Consider the following 19,556-nt stretch of genomic DNA (forward strand, 5'->3'; position numbering starts at 1 on the left):
ATTAATTTGCTAAACCTCTGTTGGATGTGGTCACCCTTAAAACGTATATGCACATTTTGCTACAAGACAAAGTATAAAAGCATGTTTAAAATTTAAAACATTAAAAATAAAATCAATAACTGTAGGTGTGTCTGGAATTTTTTTACAGATAGAGTATAAGAAAGGGAAAAAAAAAAGGGGAACTGACCAGCAACGTTTTGGCCTAAACTTTCCCATTGGAATTGACTGGGTTAAGATTACAGAATATTTTTACGACCATCTAGACACGTGATTTGTTAAAAATGGTTTCAGATTCTCTAGAGACACCAAAACTGAGTGTGGGAGTCCAAAACTATGGGAGAGCGAACTTTAGTCTCTGAAAACATGGAGTTTCACATGTAAAGCTTTACTTTAAAAAAAAAAAAAAAAAAAAAAAAAAAGTAAAAATAAGGTGACATTTTTACAAATCTATAACTACAAGAAATGTTAAATATTTGCAGTAATATAACATTAAAAAAGGTTTCCAATCTTACACACACACAAGTCTCCAGACAACACATCCTTTCTCAAACCCGTTTTGGGAGCAAGAGAAATGAAGAACGAACCCTCCATGTTGCTGATGACATTGTCCAGTTAATAGGTCGCTGCCTTTTGGCTCACTGACACAACCCTGTACATCACCATCATTATCAAACAACCTCCCACAGTAACCATCAAACCAATACGCAGCAGAAACACGAACCAGTTCTGATATTATTATTAGTAACAGACCAATGTAGCCAGGTCAATATATTCATCAATATTTAGCCATTTAGAGATCAGTGTCTGGTAACCACGCCAGTTTAAATCGATTAACAGAAGCAACACAAATATTACCAAAAACCTGGCCAATGTACAATGCACAATTTCTAAAAAGTATTTGAAAACAGAGATTACTTCATAACAATAAAGAAATGCATTTATTTTTAAGCTGCCTTAATTGCATTGCACTGCATGACAAAATACTACATGGTGTAACTGCAATAATGTGGGACGAGCAACTAATTAGCAGCTAAGCAGCCTTTCACTGTGTTGTGAGGAGAGCTGAATCACTGACAACCCTCTGCTGGGCCAACATTGCCGCAGACATGAACATATTTATGGTCTGCTATTAATCTTTATGCTATAACTGGATGACACTTATATATATATTTTAAAAAGCCACGGCAGTAAGCTGTTGTCAGAGGAGAAAATAAATTACTGAGTATTGGCAACCTAGGGTAGTTTTTGTCTAAATGTGTTGATAATTACATTTCTAATATATTTAATTATAATTTAATGATTAACTTCTTGTATAGAAAAGAAATATATAGAGAATAAAATAAACCATTGGTTTTATGTATGTATATGTATGTATATATGATGTGATGCTGTAGACATGTCTTAAAAGCATCCATCTGCTTCTATTAGTGCTGGCTCTGGATGTTTATAAATAATGCCAACATTAAAATGTTTTCTTATTTGAATGAACTGTTGACTAGAGCACCTACAAGTCATGTGGTTACCTATAACAGAATAACTTTTTCAGCAACACAACAAAATAGAATTGTCAGCCTTAAAGTTCATAAAAGTTCATTTAGCAAACAGCAGGTGTTGCAAGATACATCCAACTAACTTTCGTTTTTTTGGTAGTGAGGAAATTCACGGCATGCAAATCAGTTTCTTTAAAGCCTTTATGGCATAATCTCTTATATTTTCTATAAATATTAATCCAGTTGGAGGATAAAAAGAGGAGGGAGAAAACGTACAATCAAGGCAAAGGGTAGCAGGAGCTCACATTAAATTTTCATCACAGCAGTTTGAGATGAGAAAGAGCTTGGCCTTTCTTCTCTCCCACGGAGGGAGTGGATCATTCATCCACATTATATACCATGTCCACATGTAAAAATAACGCTAAAAAAAAAAAAAAAAAGTAAAAATATTAGAATTGTATCTTATTACTAATAAATTTAAAAATACAAAACATTTTAAGCGGTTATAAATTAAATTATAAATCCACACCCACACTTCTGACTCCTGATAGCATACTTTATCTGCACTATAAAAGAGATCTTACGTTTACTGTGAAAAACTGACAGCTATTCAGTAGAATTCAGTGTAAATTCAAAAAAAAATACTGTGACAATCTTACCGGTATTATGGGAGGCAAAATGTATACTTTAGAACTTAATCTACTTATGTTACCAAAATTTGCTCAGAATAGAGTGTATATAGACGGTTAACAGTATTTGACGGAGATGCAGCTATGAAATCTGAGGATGTAAAAAAATTTAAATATTTAGAAAAATTACCTGTTGTCTAAATGAAGATCTTAGCAAATCAAAATCGTAATCAAAATTAAGTTTTGATATATTTACAAAACATCTTAAATGGAACATGATTTTTCCTAATGATCCTAATGATTTTTGTCAAGAAAGAAAAATAAATAATTTTGACCCATACGATATATTTTTGTCGATTTCTGCAAATATACAATTACTGTTACTGGTTTTGAGGTCCAGGGTCACATGTGTCGCATGGTGACTTCTGACAATGCCTTTTTACTGCATTTCCCTGTTTTTCATAGTTTTGACTAAAAACAGCAAACTTACATATAAATGTCATGTTAAACCATTTAAAATATACATGATGAAGTAACTGAAGTAACAGGTTTGGTCTTTTGTATTTCAAGCATAATTTTTACACTGTAAAAACAATACGCAGTTAATAATTTAAAGTTTTGAAAAATTAACAATAAAATGAATTACATGCACTACCTACTCAATTAAATTTTTTCTTCTTGGTTTATAACCAAGGTCAACTGTTCACTTATTATGACCCTGTGGTTGTCAATCCTGGTCCTGGGAACCCATCACTGCTAAAGCCATCTTGACATTTCTCAGCTCACGACTTCTTAAGCCATTATTCAAAAAGGATTTATTACACCTTTTCTAATGAAAGTATGTCAAGAAACGCGTCACATCTCACTCCAACAGCAAGCAACTGCTAGAGTGAGAAGCAAACCCCCGAAATGTTTGTGACATCAAACTCGAAATCTGTTCCTTAGTCACTAAAACCTGGTTATTTACAAAACAACGACATCTGTTATGTAGGCGAGCTTATTATTTTTGTGCAAAAGGCCCATTTTATAGCATCTCCCAAGTATAAATAAGGCAGTCGAGAGGTTTTTCCACTCATAGTTTACCTGAAAATTTAATTAGATTAGATCTGGTCCGCTGAACATTTATTTACATTTCTGACCCTGAAAGGAAAACAGCACATGCAAATTTGATTTGATCTTTCCTGACAACATCACCTCGCACAGAAAAGGACACAGCTACAAAAGATATAAAATTAGCTGTTATTTGCTTATCAAAATGATTTGAATACAGACAGAATAGTGTTTGCCTGCCACTTATAGAAGCATATCAAAAGTGAAAATGAAGAGAGCGAGAACACAAACTGTTACTTCTGCTCTTTGAGGAATGAAAATATCAGTAGAGTTCAGGATTTTGGAAGTAAATGTAGCCTAAATTTCTCATGTAAAGCCTAATGATCTGGAATAAGTTGAATCACACTTCTCTTTTGTTCTGCATTAGTGAAGTAGCTGACAGAAATGTGGTTATCACATCTGAGTGTTTCACCGACTAGCCATATGTTCCTTTTGACTCTGTGTCATTTCCTGGATCTCTGCCTGTCAGAGCTCTTTGAGCTGTGCTACAGAGCTGAATTCTTTCTACACCATTTAACTAATGATTTGTGTAATATATTTGGACAACAAAATGTTGAACGTTACCTACACTCTCTATGAAACGCATTGTGGGAAGCAGTTGATGTCTGATTACAATGCAAAAATGAACATGAAAACATGGCCAGCTGGCTTCCCTCCAGTATCCTTTTACAACAGTGACAACCCTATGGAAAGGGCTTGGACCACTTTTGAAGACTGTTCAGGAACCTGTCTGTAAAAATGAGCAATGATGCAAACATTGGAACTGGCTTAGATACCCAAGATTTATTTCTAGAGACAAGAGGGCATCTGCTTCTGATCACACTAAATGACTTACTAGTAACAAAATACTAAACTGTTCAAGTTCATCAACTTCTAAAAATGTTGAAGGTCCAAATATAGAATAGCACTTTCTTATTAGCATTTTAACAATTAGTGCACATACATGGCATTTAGATCATTTATTCAAGTGTTTGAAAAAAAATGTTCAAAGATGTTTGAAGTCAATAGATCGATAGAATTTTTTTTTTTCCATTTAATGCAAAGATATTTAAACAAAAATAAGTCTCGGTTGTGTCATTTTAAGAACTGAAAACATCTGGTAATTAACGGCTGTCATTCTGCATAACACAAGTCAAATTGCAGCTGTTAAATATTAGGATTTTGAGAAGCTATAAATTTCTCACTGTACCCCTTGTCTCTTTCTAAAGGAATTTTGAAGAGCGAACTAGGAGGGACACTAAGATATTCGTGGGAATGACTTTAGAATTGCATGCTAGCTTTAGTAGGCCTCTTGCGCATCACGTTGACACTAAAATTATATGAAAGACATAGTTGACTATTACATTTTCCAGCCTGCCATTTTAAATTACAAAATTAGTGTGTACACATGATTTGACACTATGTGGGAATAACAAACACACAGAATTTGTAGGCGGCAACGGGGCCTATTTGCGAAGGCAAAGTAGAAAAAGATGGGTGACAAACGAAGGAGAAACAGAGGGTGGTTCTGCAATAAAAATAACATGCTGAGTTTGGTTTGAATCAGGATGCATTCCAGAGTCTCTACAGAAATAATCGGCTCCATGTGCAACAAATATTGCATTTATCTTGTGTGAGAGCATTACAGAAGATGATAGTTGTTGCTATGTTCATTAACAATGAAAGGTTCCACTGTGTGCCAGAATTAAAGTAACCCAAATCCAGCATTAATTTTATGTAATTAAACAAAGAAAGAGTTGAGAACGATCATGAAATTACTCGACTAAGTAAATCAACAAAGGTAGTTTACTCCAGGACAAACTCCTGCCTTAACCATCTGTATGCATGAAATACCAATAAAATCCAACCACGCTGGATAATCTGAAAGCTTCATGAGAACAGCAGAAATCTAGCATGCTTTCGGTTCTTATTTAGGGTCTTATTTAGTACTGAAAGCAAAAAATGCAACTGCACAAATTGTTTAAAAGTATCTACCAGTCAATCTATTAAATGGCAAATATACTAATACATTGTTGTTCATACAGCGTCACATGATCATTGTAATGCTAATTTGGTGCTAAAAATGTAGGTCATTCTACTACTAAATATTCTACAGAGTTTGTTTCTTCATCTGAAAAGATTTGAAACAATTTGTAATCTACAAATAACAAGAAATCTGCATGATTAAATCAATTAATGTCTTAAGAAATAAAATGCTGTATATTCGTAAAAAAAATAAAATAAGGGTCTATGATCCACAATATCATCCCAGTTGTCTGCTCACATCCAAGTCTACCTACATATTTGTTTAGAAATGTTTACACTTATAAATCTGTGCATATTTGTCACCTAATCCAGACATTCACTGGAGAGAAAGCAATATCACGGATAGACAACATATTTTAGTCAGAAGTTAAAAACATGAATTTGTTTATTATAAACAGTGGTAATTTGGTGCAGTGTTCAGGAGCAGAACCTGTGGTTTTGGCAGAGCCGTTTTGTGCAATATATCTTTGCAATATGATTCCTGTGTTCACAAGATGTTAACAGATGAACTGGAGTCATGTGGATCAGTGTTTGTAGCTGTTTGAACTGTCAATCTGACGGCATCCATTCACTGCAGAGGATCCAATGGTGCAGAGGATCAAGGGATGCTACATTTGGTCCAAATCTGTTTCAAAGATGAAACAAACTATACTGTACTTCTGAACTACTTCTTGGATGGTTTGAGGGAACGTACGTTTTCAGCAAATTCTCATTTTTGGGTGAACCGTTCCTTTTAATGAAATAGAAAGTGTTACACAACACATGATAAATAAACCATCAAAGCTTATGGTTAAGTAGTGAAATGAAGTACCTCAAGATGTGGTTCCTAACAAGGCATCTAATACATGCCATGGACTGCAGCAATTGTTTAAAAGAGGTGCGGGCAGCCACCCACACACATCAGAGCTTGATTACCCTCAGGTCTACCTTGACAACAGGAAAAACAATGCAAGGGGGGAGTGAATTAAGGAAAAACTAAAGACTCCCAGCACCAGAGACAGTTGTGCCTTAATTATCTCAATTTGAACCTCTAATGGTAAGATCGCACATTCACTGGAGGTGGTTAAGAGATGAAAAGCAGGGGTCCTCTCACAGGGAAGACCTGAGTGCTTCTGGATGGTGTTTGTGAGAACAGGCCTTGGTTGCTAAGATACAAGAAGCACAATTGAGGGTCTGCACTCATAAGTGACATGTCAGAGTCTGATTTTGAAAGGTAACACAAACTCACTCCTACAGCTGTTTTATAGGGGGAAAAAACTGTAACCTTCCCAGGGATTACACATATGGTTGCACATTTGAAACTTGTAAAGTCTTTAAGTAACCAAACTAAATCTGCAATAAGGCCAGTTGCCTGCTACCTCACAATACACACAAAAATATGTATATAAATCTATAAATGTTAGATTTGCAGGCACTCACATATTTTCTAAAAAGTCTTAGTTAAAGGGGTTCTAAAACATCAACAAATATATATATATATATATATATATATATATATATATATATATATATATATATATATATATATATATAATTTTTTTGGTATGTTATTTTAAGTTAGGTTACATTATTAAAAATCACATTTTACTTTCTACCCCACAATTTCATGTTACTTGCAATATTTTTTGTAACTGATATTTACTAGCAATGTCTGAATGTAAGTCATTTCTATGAATTATTATTATTATTATTATTATTATTATTATTATTATTATTATTATTATTATGTGAAACCTTTTTCCATTAAACACTGAAGCTAAACTTCAAAATAAGATAAAACAGAAATTAATAAAACTGGGGCTGTTTATTCAATATGCTTATTTAAATAATTTGAATGCATGAAACTAAAAGAAACAAATGTAAAGTCACTTTTCTGAGGCGATACACTTTTAATTACTAATATTATTATATTTGAATATATATATTATCATCATCAATATTATTTATCATTATCAATACTACTATCATTCTTATTTAAAAGGGACCCTGAATAGACATGTTCAGTAGCATATTAGTATCTTCTGCAAAATTTCTTCAACTGAAACGTGACAAATGTAAATTGATTACTCAGACAACGTAAACATCTGTACAAGTTTAGCAAAAATTGACAGAGCATCAAAAGATCATCTTTGTGTAAGCTCCGCATTAGTCCCAAGAGGTGGTGCTTTCTTCAGTGTGCCGCTCTGCAGAGCACGTAGTCCGCCTGGCCTGGGGGAAGGTTAATGCTTCCATAGGGGTTCACTCTCAAAGGCAAATTAATAGCAGATCTTTCAAGAAGGACAGGGAGGACATCTGTTTTGAATTCCAGTGGGTCTGCATGTTACAGAGTGGGGCAATTCAATTAAATCAGCCACAAACCATGTTAGAGCTGGAGATGTGCCAGGCAGACTCTGTCCACCTCCACTGTTTCCCCCCCTCCGTCTATGCTAGCTCCTCTAACTGGGTCCCACCTACGGCTTTAATGAAGCACACAGGGGAAATGGAGCTGGAGATTGTGAACTGTCGATGATCTGTAAGACAATCCTGAAAAGCACCTTGTTTGTTTCTTCTTTAAGTGCACACTCTTTTTCCTTGTAGCCTGGTTTTGATGTAATAAAAGAATGGTATGCAAGACGACCTGTGGCAATTAAAGAAATAATAGCAAAACATCATAATTGCTAATGAATTAGCTGTCCTCATCAGTCAGATCTAGAACCTCCGGAATTGAAACTGGATATGGAAGTGGATGTTATGCTTTGTTAAAATATTATTATTAAAAATGATTGATGGATAACCTTGTACTGAACCCAGAACAGTTCTTTAAATCTCATCAAAACACTACCAGCAACCTGATTTCACCTTAGTTGTTGTTCTAGCTCAAAAACTTTTCATAATAAGCAGCACCGATCATCACAGCCTGATGAAAGCTAGTCATCTATGAAAGAACTCCTAATACATCCTTCATCCCAGGATCTTTATAAAACAACAGTGAACTATTTGAGAGTCCTGCTAGGTCCCATGTAAACAGAGAGAGATCTGATATGCTAAAGACAACAGCACTGTGTGGAAAGAGCAACAAACACAGCAGGCCGTTCCCACACACACCATTCAAAGAGTCTGTGTTTTTAATGAAAACATAATTATGCACAAAGAAGAAAGATTTTAACACACATTTGCTATAAAATGTTATATTAGCTGAAGGAGTCAAAAGATTGCGAAATTCATCTGCACTGTGGTTAATCATACAAAAACTATCAAAATGTCCACAGAGAGAAAACTACCGTTTTAAAGGTTATGAAATCTGACATTGATAAGAAATATACAGTGTATAACTGATTAAAATGTACAAATTTTGGGGATTTCATTCTTTAGTATTAGCACTTATTTTAGAAATAATTTATAACAGCACCTTATTTGCACACGTACGATTAAAATAGTAAAACAAGTCACCCAAAAAGAATCAAAAATGGAAGAATTCACCATAACAATGGCATAAACGAATACAAGTGTTAAACTACAAGGCTTTGCTGAGAAAAAGGGATGAATCGCCAACAAGTTTTGTCGCTTTCTGCATTGACTGATAGACACACCAGGTCCTCTTTTAAGCTTTTCTCAAAGGTTTGAGGCTCAGGTTGCAAGGCATTTACGGACCTTCTAAAGAACTACTGAAATTCTCAGAACTACCCAACTACAGAACTGAAAAATTGCAGCAACTGGATAGTACAGTAAACTTTACTAATAACCACGTGACCGGCAGCCCTCGCGCCAATGCATAGTTAAAACGCTTTTCAAAAGCAACGTTAACGTTTTGGCCGTTTTACAAATGATCTAAGAACGATGTTTATAAAGTCGATTTTAACTACGCACTTCAGCGAAGCTGGCGAATGTAAACGGAAAGCACGGAGCGGGGTTGGAGCGGAGTGAATGCGGAACACATGTAAACGTGCAGCGAAAGTCCAGACTGTGAGAACCAGCGTTGATTAGGCTATAAAGTTTAATGCTTTGGCTTCGTGCTTCATTTTAGCTGCCAGAGGAAAATTGTATATAAACTAAACGCGTTTTCGCATTTACACAACTGTCGCATTAAAAAAAAAACATCATAGAAGCGTGCACGCGACCAGATAGATAGATGCGAGGTTAATATAAGAATATAAATACGCACAGTACTAACCTGTTTCCACAAAAAGATGTCCATTTCGTTTAACTTCCATGAGACCAGCACGTGTATGGCAGAGAGTATAATTCCAGTGATGACCGCTGCTCTCATCCTCACCGGCAGAAGCGTGTAAATGACATGGATGAAAAACACGGTCCACCAGATGCCTTCAGACGCGCTGCGCGGCTCCACGAACAGCACGCCGGTCACCTGTACGGTCAGCACCACCAAAATGAGCACATAGCAAACTATCCACATGTGATCCTGATGGAAGCCGTTCCTGTTGCACACGACCATCAGCGTGAGGATGAGCAAGATCGCCGTGGAGAAAACCACCGCGTAAGCGACCTGACACACCGCCCCGGCGCAGTGGAACCCCAGCATCACCGCGCACACCAGCACCAAGACGGCCATGAGCATCGTCAGGCTGCTCTGGTTGAGTCGGAAGAAGTAGCGCTGGTAAAGTCTCTCCAACTTCTCCGACTGGAACTTCTTGGATTTGAAAATCTGCATCACGCCGTTGCAGCACGCGCTCAGGGAAAAGTTCACTTCAGGCATGAGCTCCTCCTCTGGTTTGGACTTGGTTCTCCTGTCCTCCAAACCCAGCTCCACGGACTTGGGTCTCACTTCTCCATCTCGGTACCTCGGGGAAGATCTGTTATTGTTGCGGCTCTCCTCCCCGTGTTCTTGCCAGGCGGACTTGGATCTGAAACTAACCCGGCTGACGGTGGTCGTGGCTCGGCCCGGTTGTCGCTCGAAGTCATCGTCCTCTCTCCACCGACTGTTGGACCGTATGAGCTTTTTGCAGGAGGATCTGGCCGAGTATGGACATCCGTTCGCCACGGACTCAGACTCGCCCCAAGCGGATCTGTGCTCCGTCCCTCCCCTCAGTCCAGGAGCGCCAGCGCCGGGTGGGCTCACGCTGTTAGATCTGGACATGATCTCGATTGCTACATTCAATAAATTACTTCAGGGTGCGAATTATGGGGGTTTGACCACGCGGTTAACTCAAAAGGGAAAAAGTCGGAGCTCTTGCGAGTTCGTTTTGTTTTTACACAAACATATATACGTTTTTGCAAACAACGTTTCGGTAGCGGCGCAAGTTCGTCAGAGTGCGCTAAACGTACAGCTTCCACTCGCGAGCACAAATTTCCTTCGCTTGAGGAGGAAACCATAGCAACAGCTGCTTAACAGCTGTTTGCGTCGAACGATACATAACTGCTGTTATTATTTATCAAATTACAACGCCAAAAACGTGTGATAAAAGACGTTCGTGTTTTGTTTTTGTGCAAGAGACACGAAAACTGGAACTTGATGACAGATTTTAATTATTCGCAAATTGCATAAAAATAGATATTAAACTTGTCAGTCATGAATATGATCCCAAACACTAAAGCAGCAGGGACGTTATGACTTTGAAGAACACAGCCTATATTAAAGTCACTTGCGCGTTTAAGACAACTTTGAAGTTAGCTGGTGATTTCTAATTTTTTTTTTTTTTTAAAAGCGAGCGTTAAAAGGGAACTAGTAAAAGCGGTCCATTTTGCAATTTATAAAAGCAGCATTTTATTTGCTGCTTCTATAAATTAGGACCGATGTGAAGCGAGTACAGCCGTTGTAGTCAAACACCGCGAGAGATAAACGCATACCGCGAGCCGACCCGCTCGTTTTTACATCACAGAGGACTTTAAATAATTAAATATACAAAGTAGTCGTTTGGGACACATCCTCAGGTGGCGGCAGCATTAGAAGAGGTAAACACCAGAGGGAGTAATTGTGCGCCCCATTTCAATTCATGGATACTAACTGCACAAACCACCATTGAGTGCAAATTACTTGCGGGCATTTTACGGATTTAACCCCTTAATTAAGACCACGGAAGTAAATAAAAACGGTTCCGAAAAGTACACACAGGTACAGAGTAATATCTAAGCTTATACAGTTCAGCACTGACAAAAGTTATACAAGTTAGTCGGTGTCGTATTTTTTACCTGTCCATAAACGGAAGCTAACAAACAAAAGTCGCGTTAGCCAGATGGGGTAACCATAACAACAGCAAGCTGCTCCCCGGCTTTCCATTGCGGTTGGTTTCGACGCGTCCATTAAGCATGACAGAAACCACAGTTTCGCTCTAAAATAGAGTTAAGCGTCACGAATTTGTTTAAGACTCTGGGAAACTGATTTGTGTTAGTGGCGCCAAATGGCAATTTGCGTTTGCGCGAGACTAACCTCGAAAGACTGCGCCTCCCCCCCAATTTATATTTACATTTAATTATTTAGCAGATTTGTTTATTTTAAAAAGCCCCCCCAAAAAAAGTCTAGGTGTGATTCGCGCCGAGCGGTTATTTAGTCCAGATCAACGAGAACTAACCCTACGCCCATCACGCCAGATCTCCACGTTTTCATGACAGGAGCAAATAGCGTCCGCAAAAGTGTGGTTTGGTTTGAGCTAGAAGTGCAGACCATGACTCCATGGTGCGTACGCACTGATGCACTGGTCCACGCAAGCTGTACACCTGTGAATAAGAAGTCGCAGCCCACTACATGATTACATGATCACGATTGCTATGAAAACCCGAGCTTTCCAACGCTCCCGCACGGTCAGTCGCGCCACCCCAAGATGACCTCACAAGTGTCCTTTGGTGAAGGAGTCTTCATCCGTGCTGTGCAGATAGGTATCTCCAGTGCTCCTGATGCAGTAGCAGCAACATCACCAGCGCTGGCGTCTAGATGAGAAGATGAATTGTCACGCGACAGGAGCGTCGAATCCGCCCTGCTCGCGCGGAGCTGCGTATCGACTCTGCCGGGCGAGCCGCGCGTCCTTTCGCTGCAGAATCTCAAGACCGAAGCACACGGAATTGATTAAGCATTATCCTCCGTTTTGGTGCTTCTTGTCTTTGTATTGCCATTCAACCAAGTATGATCTTTAGGCCCCGCCTTACCTGCGATTCTGTTGGATGGAAGGTTGCACAAGTTGCCAATCAATTTTTCTATTGGTCGACCGGCGTGTCAATACGTCGTGATTTGGATAAGTGGGCGGGGCTATCCGCACAGCTGTACGTAAGGCAGAGTGGGGAAAATTGTTTGTTTGTTATGCTAATAAAGTGGAGGGGTTTTAAATAAATATAGAAGATAATTTATGTCAAAATATTTTTTTTGGTTTGTTAAACCACTTTATACCGATATTCTGACTATTAAACATTTTACTGAACGTTTTATGTAAATATGACTAATGTGCATGGGAATGTTTATTTTTCTCATGTTTATACTTTTTTTTTTTTTTTTTTACTTTTTAAAAATGAAATTATTCACTTATTCTTTATTCAACCTACATTATGTCGTTTTTCCCCCACAAGTTGTGTCAGTTGTTTATCATGCCAGTGTGTTTGCAGGATCCTATCAGCCGGCAATAGCTGTGTGAAGAAAATTTCACTTTTTTTTGTGTCAGTTTGGGAAGACAAAAGATCTTGTTGTTTGCAGTCAACAGAGTCATGCTTTCTCTGTTTTGTTTTTCATAGGTCTCATGACTCCCATCCTTTAAACAGACGAGATGCTGAGATATAACCCCTAAGGAAATTTGCTTTAAAGCTATTTTGTCCCGCATTCATTTTGAACAGCACAGAATGCCTTTTCATTCCAAGAAAACCCAAATATAATCGATAATCAAAACTTTAAAAATAAGTTTAAAGTTATCTTAATCCCATTTGTATGATTTCAAACTGCATGTATATTGGACAAGGAAGATGTTTAATTATATCACTGTTTCTATTTGGCTTTGCAAATTTTTCTAAATACCAAATATTATTGTGGCTTAGGGTGAAATTCAAATTGTGAAAGCAAAAACTGTTACATAATCTACCCTTTAAACACCAGATAAATATGTATAATTTTTACTAAAGTAAATTATTGTAATTAGTCAAACAGGAAATGTTGCTTTGGGGAAATATATAGTTTGACATTAAATATATTTTTGGGCAGATTTAGCATAAAAGGTTTATGCATTTTTTTAAATGCCCAAAATCAAACCCAGAAACTCAATATTGCTCCTTAATAAAAAGGTTCATTTCTGATGATGGATCGCACAATGCTGGAGTCAAAAATAGAGCTCTACTGCCATCATGTGAAGATAGGATGAATATGCTGTAGTCCCCTTTACTAAGATACTATAAAATTTAATAGGTGTTTAATTGTATCCTGACATAAAGTGAAATACTAAACTACAAAGATAAAGCACTTCAGCTTATATGATAAAAACAAACTGCCATTGCTTCCCATGTTATGGTTTATTGTAAATATATATCATATAACTATTCATACAAAGTTGCCTGGTCCCATGCAGAACTTGAATATCAAAATCTTGACAATGTCAGCATTTTTATTTGAGTTTAGGGTCATGCTTCTACTAACCGAGGTTTAGCCACACCACTTTCACATGCAGTGTTATTCAAAGTTGCGCTCCATTCATCCCATGCTAATCTTTTCATGAATAGGCTTGATAAGGAGAACAGGCTTACCACTTTGTTTGCAAAGACTCTATCTGTGTAATAGTGTGGCTCACACTTCAATACGAGAGAGATTCGTTTGCATTGGGAGGGATGAAGTTGACTGTTCACAATTAGGTGGACGGGCAACGAAGCGTTAAGTTAGTCTTGACTCCCAGCTTTCCCTCCACATTATTAGATTTGACTCATTGGAAAAGCATGACTGGAGGCACTCAAATCCAATTGGCCCCCTGTTAGCCGAGGCTTGTGCTCTCTTCTGCTCGGCGTGCGAGTCTCTCACGGCCAAACACTTCCACATCTCCCGCCGTAAAAGCTCCAAAAATGTCATCTGCAATCTCCTTCTACGACAGAAATGCACATCTAGTACATTAGTAGTATTGACTACGAGGTCCGACTTAGCAACTCAGCCAATTTCTTTGGGTGATACACCTCTTTTTTTTCTGCAAACGGCCACAAATCAACAATGCATATCCAATACTGATTAAAACAACCGATTAACATTGATCCTTTAAGAAACACAGCACAAAACAAAAAGAAAACACTAACAGTAATCGTGATGTGAATCAGTAGACAAGTAAGCAGTGTGAAAGTCACATACGTTTTGAGTTACAAATCATACTCAAATATAAAGCAAAGGAATGAGTTGAGTGAGAAACAAGAGATTTAAGTCAATTAGATTTAAATGTCGGAAATACAGTGTACAAAACACACCACACAGGAAAATTATGAGACACTTTTTCTGGTTAAAGCCACCAGATGCAGCGAACTGTTTTTTTTGCCCTTTGTCTGAGTGATATTTGCTACAATATTTGGTCAGTAATTCTACATTTGGAATCAAAAATAAAAATGTTTTTACACAGAAGCTGATGTATTAGTATGGAAACCTCATTCCTCTCCCTCTAAACTGAGGAAAAGCCATTCGTTTGGTTACAGAATCCCTAAAACGGCCAACCGCAACAGTTCTTGACCAAAATAGTACCGTTAACAATCATTCTGCATATCTGGCCTGTTTAATCGACAAGACGCCTTAAAAAAAATCTGTAGTGTGGCTTTTAAAGGTTATCCGCTTGTTTCCGTTTTCGGTGCGATCAGTCTGCTGTGTGTGTCAACTGCGGAGCGAGTTATTCCACTTTGCTGTACTCCTCCACGTGACCCAGAACTTTCTTCCTCTGGCGCATCATGTGGAAGTAGAGCTGAGGGAATACTGGGAAACACAGACAAAGATGGTCATTAACAGGAACAGAGCTGTTCATTCACAGAGCTTCTAGAGATTTCGAAGACCGGATTATTTACAGATGGAAGATATCAAAACATGATGCATTATCTCCTCGTCCAGGAAGATTCAAACGTACAGGGGATATAGGAGACCATGATGAGGATGAGGAAGGCGTGGTAGTCGAAGGAGAAGTTGTACTTGTTAGGCAAGGTGATGGAGTAGAGCCCTGTTTTCTGCACGTATGGCAACGCGGCGTAGATGGTCAGAAGTTCCCCTGCCACTCCCATGGGGTACAGCACAATAAAAAACGTGTACCTGTGAAGAATTGAAAAAACGAATGATGTAGTTTTCTAGCAACGGAAGGCCAGAAGATGAACCCTGAGAAGCTTCACCTTGCCCATTTGATGAGGTAAGGCAGATGGTTGAGCAGGCTGAAGGTGTAGAAAGAGTAACGGATGATTTCCGTGACTGTCCAGGCCACCACAAAGAGGAGAACGCTGTCTTCGCTTTGGACCTAAAATGAGAGCAACTGTAAGGCGCACTGGGGAGAGACAGAACTGCTCAACAAGCGGGACAATTTAGTCGAGAACCATGCGGTTATGTCTGCTACTGTCCCATTGCAATTCACTGAAGCCACTCGACACATAAAGATGGATTACTGAGAACATCGGAAAGGGAAGCACTTCAAAATGCTTTCAAAGGCTCCAACCTCGCTTCCACACACGTACAGGCTTGAAAGGAGGTTATTTTAGCAACATACACAGGCACACATGGACATGTTAAATATTAGTATTACTCCCCAGTTTTGGTTCAAGCAGGATTCTCGTAGGTATAACTTACAGAAATACACACTTCGGCTCAGACGTCTTTCTCTGGGATGAACAATCAGAACTTGATTCTTAGTTTCAACAAACTTAAAATAAATAACATTGTTTTCTGCACAATTAAATTCTACTAACGCAGGATTTTTGGATTTTTTTGACAAAGCACTGAAACGTTAAACCAGCTGCTGAAATGCACTAGATGGCAGCAGACCAAATTCAATGAGACAAATGCAGAAATGTTGCTCATTATACATGGCTCACAAGTAATTTGAGATATTGATGTTTTCATATCCTTTTTTTAACCATGAGAATACCTGACATCATCATTTTGTAAAAATAATCATAATACCATACTGTAGGTCACCTGAACAAGTTAAACATCTGTTCTTTTTAACCAAAGACCCATTAAAAAAGCTGAAATAAAATGAAATAAATTTTCCATAAAAAAACTGAAAAAAGTGATTAAGTTAAAAATTTAAATGAACCTAAAAATAGCCAATTTCTTCTTTTCTGTTTTTATAATTTCTAAAGCCAATTAGAAGTGTTTAATAATAAAAATATAAAAGTGAAAAAAAAACCTCACAAAATAAATAATTATGCGTTTAATGGTACATAGAATAGAAATCAAACTAATGAAAAAATTACAGCAAATATAAAATATTCTGCAAAAAATCTGATAATTTATAAATAATTCTAATATAATCCAGCAAAAAATTAAACATTTGTCAATGCTGTGGAAGCCATTGCTTAACAAAACACTGTCCAAAATATCTTCTTTTTCATTTAACAGAAGAAAGAAACTCATACAGGTTCAAAAGCACTTAAGCATGTGTAAATAATGCCAGAATTTTCATTTTTGAATAAACTATTTAAACATTAACTTACTTCTCTAACGCTGTGTGTCACTGCCCAGGTAAGGAATACTCGAGACATCACTTGAAACCCAGTCAGGACCACAGAGGAGGGAACAATTCCTTCACAAAATTAAAATATTGGAAAAAAAAAAAGAGATCAATTATTAAACTATGAGTAAAATAAAGCAAGCATAAAAAAATTATCCATTACACTAAACATTATTAGAGAGACATAAATTAAAAGCAGAATTAAAATCATCAACTAAAACACTTTAAGAGAGCAGGGATGGTTATGATGTAACACAGAGTGGTGCAGGACTGGTTGTTTGCACTGGGAAAGGTCACATTAAGCTTTAAGTCCCAGATAATGAGGTATGGACTGTGAACTCTATGCTCCACGGGTGCAGTGAGACTCTTTATCACAGTATCACTGTCAGACTGGCAGAGAAAGCAGCACCCTCGCTGACGATGGCACTGCTGGGTTAAAAAAAGCTTTCCTTGTATAGCCAATCTGGTCTATATACTTCACCTAGTGCATATTTATAGTAGAAATTAATAAGAGACCGTTATTAGCAGCAGGGTGCACTTACCCACGGCACAATGCAATATCTGTGAAGAGAACAAAAGAAATATTATAAGGAGCGCACAGCATGAGGAATGATCATTTTAGCATAAAAACAATCGAATTTAACTCTGCAGTGTGTAAAAAAACAACATACGTTATAACAACATATAGCAAAGGGTCCTTTCCAAACTGTAACTATAAAATTAGAAGCATTATATGCTTTAACATTAAGATTTATTCTTACTAAAGTAGCTAAACCTGTTCAATGGAAGAGGGTGACTCAATTCTTTGGCAATATAGTGTATATATTTATGCATGCATGTACCAAGAGCTTCTTAAAAAAAAAAAATAAAAAAAAAAAAATCATAGCACAATCCTTGTGTTTAAGCAAAAGCTGATTCTATATATTAACTGTGTACTTACTACTTTTTTTGCAAAAATATATAGAGCTTAGGCCTACTTCAAATATTATGAGCTAACTGAAATGAATTTAGCTTCCATCACACTGACCTCAAGAAGGGCACCAGTCTGAAAGAATTTTAGGGGCTTCTCTATCGAGTAATAAAGACCATGGTAACTTCCCCTGGCAAGGTATGCTCGAACCAGTCCAACAGCAATGACCAGCCATCTAGATTAAAAAAAAAAATAAAAAAAAAAGAAAAAAGATTCATATAGAGTAAAATCTGTAGTGCCAGTTGTCCTTGCTTTGAGAGGAGGAGGGCATTTCCGCAATGCACACGGGCATGGAACTGCATGCAAATCTCTGACAGCACAGCAGTTAACAGCAAATAACAGTCTCATTCAAATACATCCAGCACATTTATTGTTATACATGCATGCATACCGATGCAAGACACACACAAGAGCTTGTTGTTACAACTCCCCGATTTCGCCAAATACGTGTTTATCTATTTTAACTTCCTTTTTCCATGCTTTTAAAACGGAATTGCATCATCAAGCTATTACTGATGGCATTCTGCGAAAATGTAGCAAACCCGGTTTGGTTACGTCCGCTGCAACTGGGGAAGTTCATTCAATTTGAATAACTCAGTTGATTCGAAAAACTCGATTCCTCCTTCACATTCGAGTGATTTCAGAACTACTCGATTAATCGATTGCTAAAAACGATTCGTCATTTCAAGCCTCGCAAAGCACGATTACAAAATCTTACATTTTTGTTTTGTATATTTTAATAGAGTGCAATAACAAAGATGAACCGAAAAGAACTGAAATCTACAATAGTCGGTCAAAGAGTCAATCGTTCGTTAGTTCGGATACTTAAATACGATTTGAATCGCAATAAAAGCGATTTTATTTTTTTACAATTGAAATTGGCAGCAAAATAGATTTTAGTTAAGTGCCTTTTCACTGATATAGCACATTTTAAAAACGGTGAAAATAAAAGGTTCCGCTCAATCGATTCGTTTCCGAAACCGACATAATTGTGCAACAGTTTCGGGGTTACAGTGCACTTCTATTCGTTGTTTAACCACATAGGCAGCAGCTAACCGAACTAACGCAATGCATTTAAACGAACAAACACACTAAATTCACTCGTATGTCCGTTAAAGTCATCTAACTGCACAAACAGACAAATAAGAACAACGCATTCGTGCACGTAACCAATGACCGCTGTCAACCAGCAGCCCTGAAGAGTCTACGGCGTGTTAAATAGGCGTTAATAGGATTTAGGTTGCAATGAATTACCAGAATATTCAGAATAATGCCCGTTTACTGTAATTTCAAAGCAAACTGTGCCAAATAACGCCGTTTAAACTTAAAGGGGAGGTAACCGCGAATCTGTCAAGCACTTTCAGAACGCCGTCTGAAATATAACCCATTCATTCTTACTGTCACACGCTTGAAAAGAGCACGGAAGCGTTTGATTTTCATCATACCCCGCTGTCATAACCACGTTGTAAATGACCAGATATGCGGTGGCCAGCGTTCCGGGTCCCTTTTTCTTCTTGTTACTGGAATCACTGTGCGCTGTTTTGCTGGTCCCCATGGCAGGTGCCGACATGACTGAACTATCATTAGAAAAACTGGATCATCCAAATGGTCCCGGTGAGTGAATAAAGGCGTGTGGCCTTGCTGACATGCATAGAAGGTGCTTATGAGTGGAGCGCCCCCTGGCGAGAACAGGGCGGAAGTGATGTTTTGTGTGTCACGCTGTTATAGTTTCCATTCGCTTATTCACAGGCAT

At 37.7% G+C, this 19,556-nt stretch overlaps 2 protein-coding genes across 3 annotated transcripts in view; both read right to left on the reverse strand.

Annotated features, from left to right (window-relative positions):
* Positions 1 to 12,441, reverse strand: part of adcy5 (adenylate cyclase 5) — a 65,802-nt gene extending 53,361 nt beyond the window's left edge. The window contains exon 1 of one of the 2 annotated variants that reach the window (XM_043249266.1): positions 9,405 to 12,441. In XM_043249266.1, the coding sequence (XP_043105201.1) occupies positions 9,405 to 10,328 (924 nt within the window). In that variant the 5' untranslated portion in view covers positions 10,329 to 12,441. The remainder of the gene's footprint in view (positions 1 to 9,404) is intronic. The other variant, XM_043249267.1, reaches the window with a different exon arrangement.
* Positions 12,442 to 13,653: 1,212 nt separating this feature from the next.
* On the reverse strand, positions 13,654 to 19,462 carry hacd2 (3-hydroxyacyl-CoA dehydratase 2). Its single transcript, XM_043249567.1, has 7 exons — positions 19,249 to 19,462; positions 17,861 to 17,978; positions 17,376 to 17,394; positions 16,817 to 16,905; positions 15,500 to 15,621; positions 15,244 to 15,422; positions 13,654 to 15,095 (listed from the first exon to the last, which is right to left on the reverse strand). The coding sequence occupies exons 1-7, from the start codon at positions 19,371 to 19,373 to the stop codon at positions 15,013 to 15,015; spliced, it is 735 nt and encodes a 244-aa protein (XP_043105502.1). The 5' UTR covers positions 19,374 to 19,462; the 3' UTR covers positions 13,654 to 15,012.
* Between the last annotated feature and the right edge of the window lie 94 nt (positions 19,463 to 19,556).

This window comes from Puntigrus tetrazona, chromosome 9, assembly GCF_018831695.1.
Source record: "Puntigrus tetrazona isolate hp1 chromosome 9, ASM1883169v1, whole genome shotgun sequence".
Lineage (NCBI taxonomy): Eukaryota > Metazoa > Chordata > Actinopteri > Cypriniformes > Cyprinidae > Puntigrus > Puntigrus tetrazona.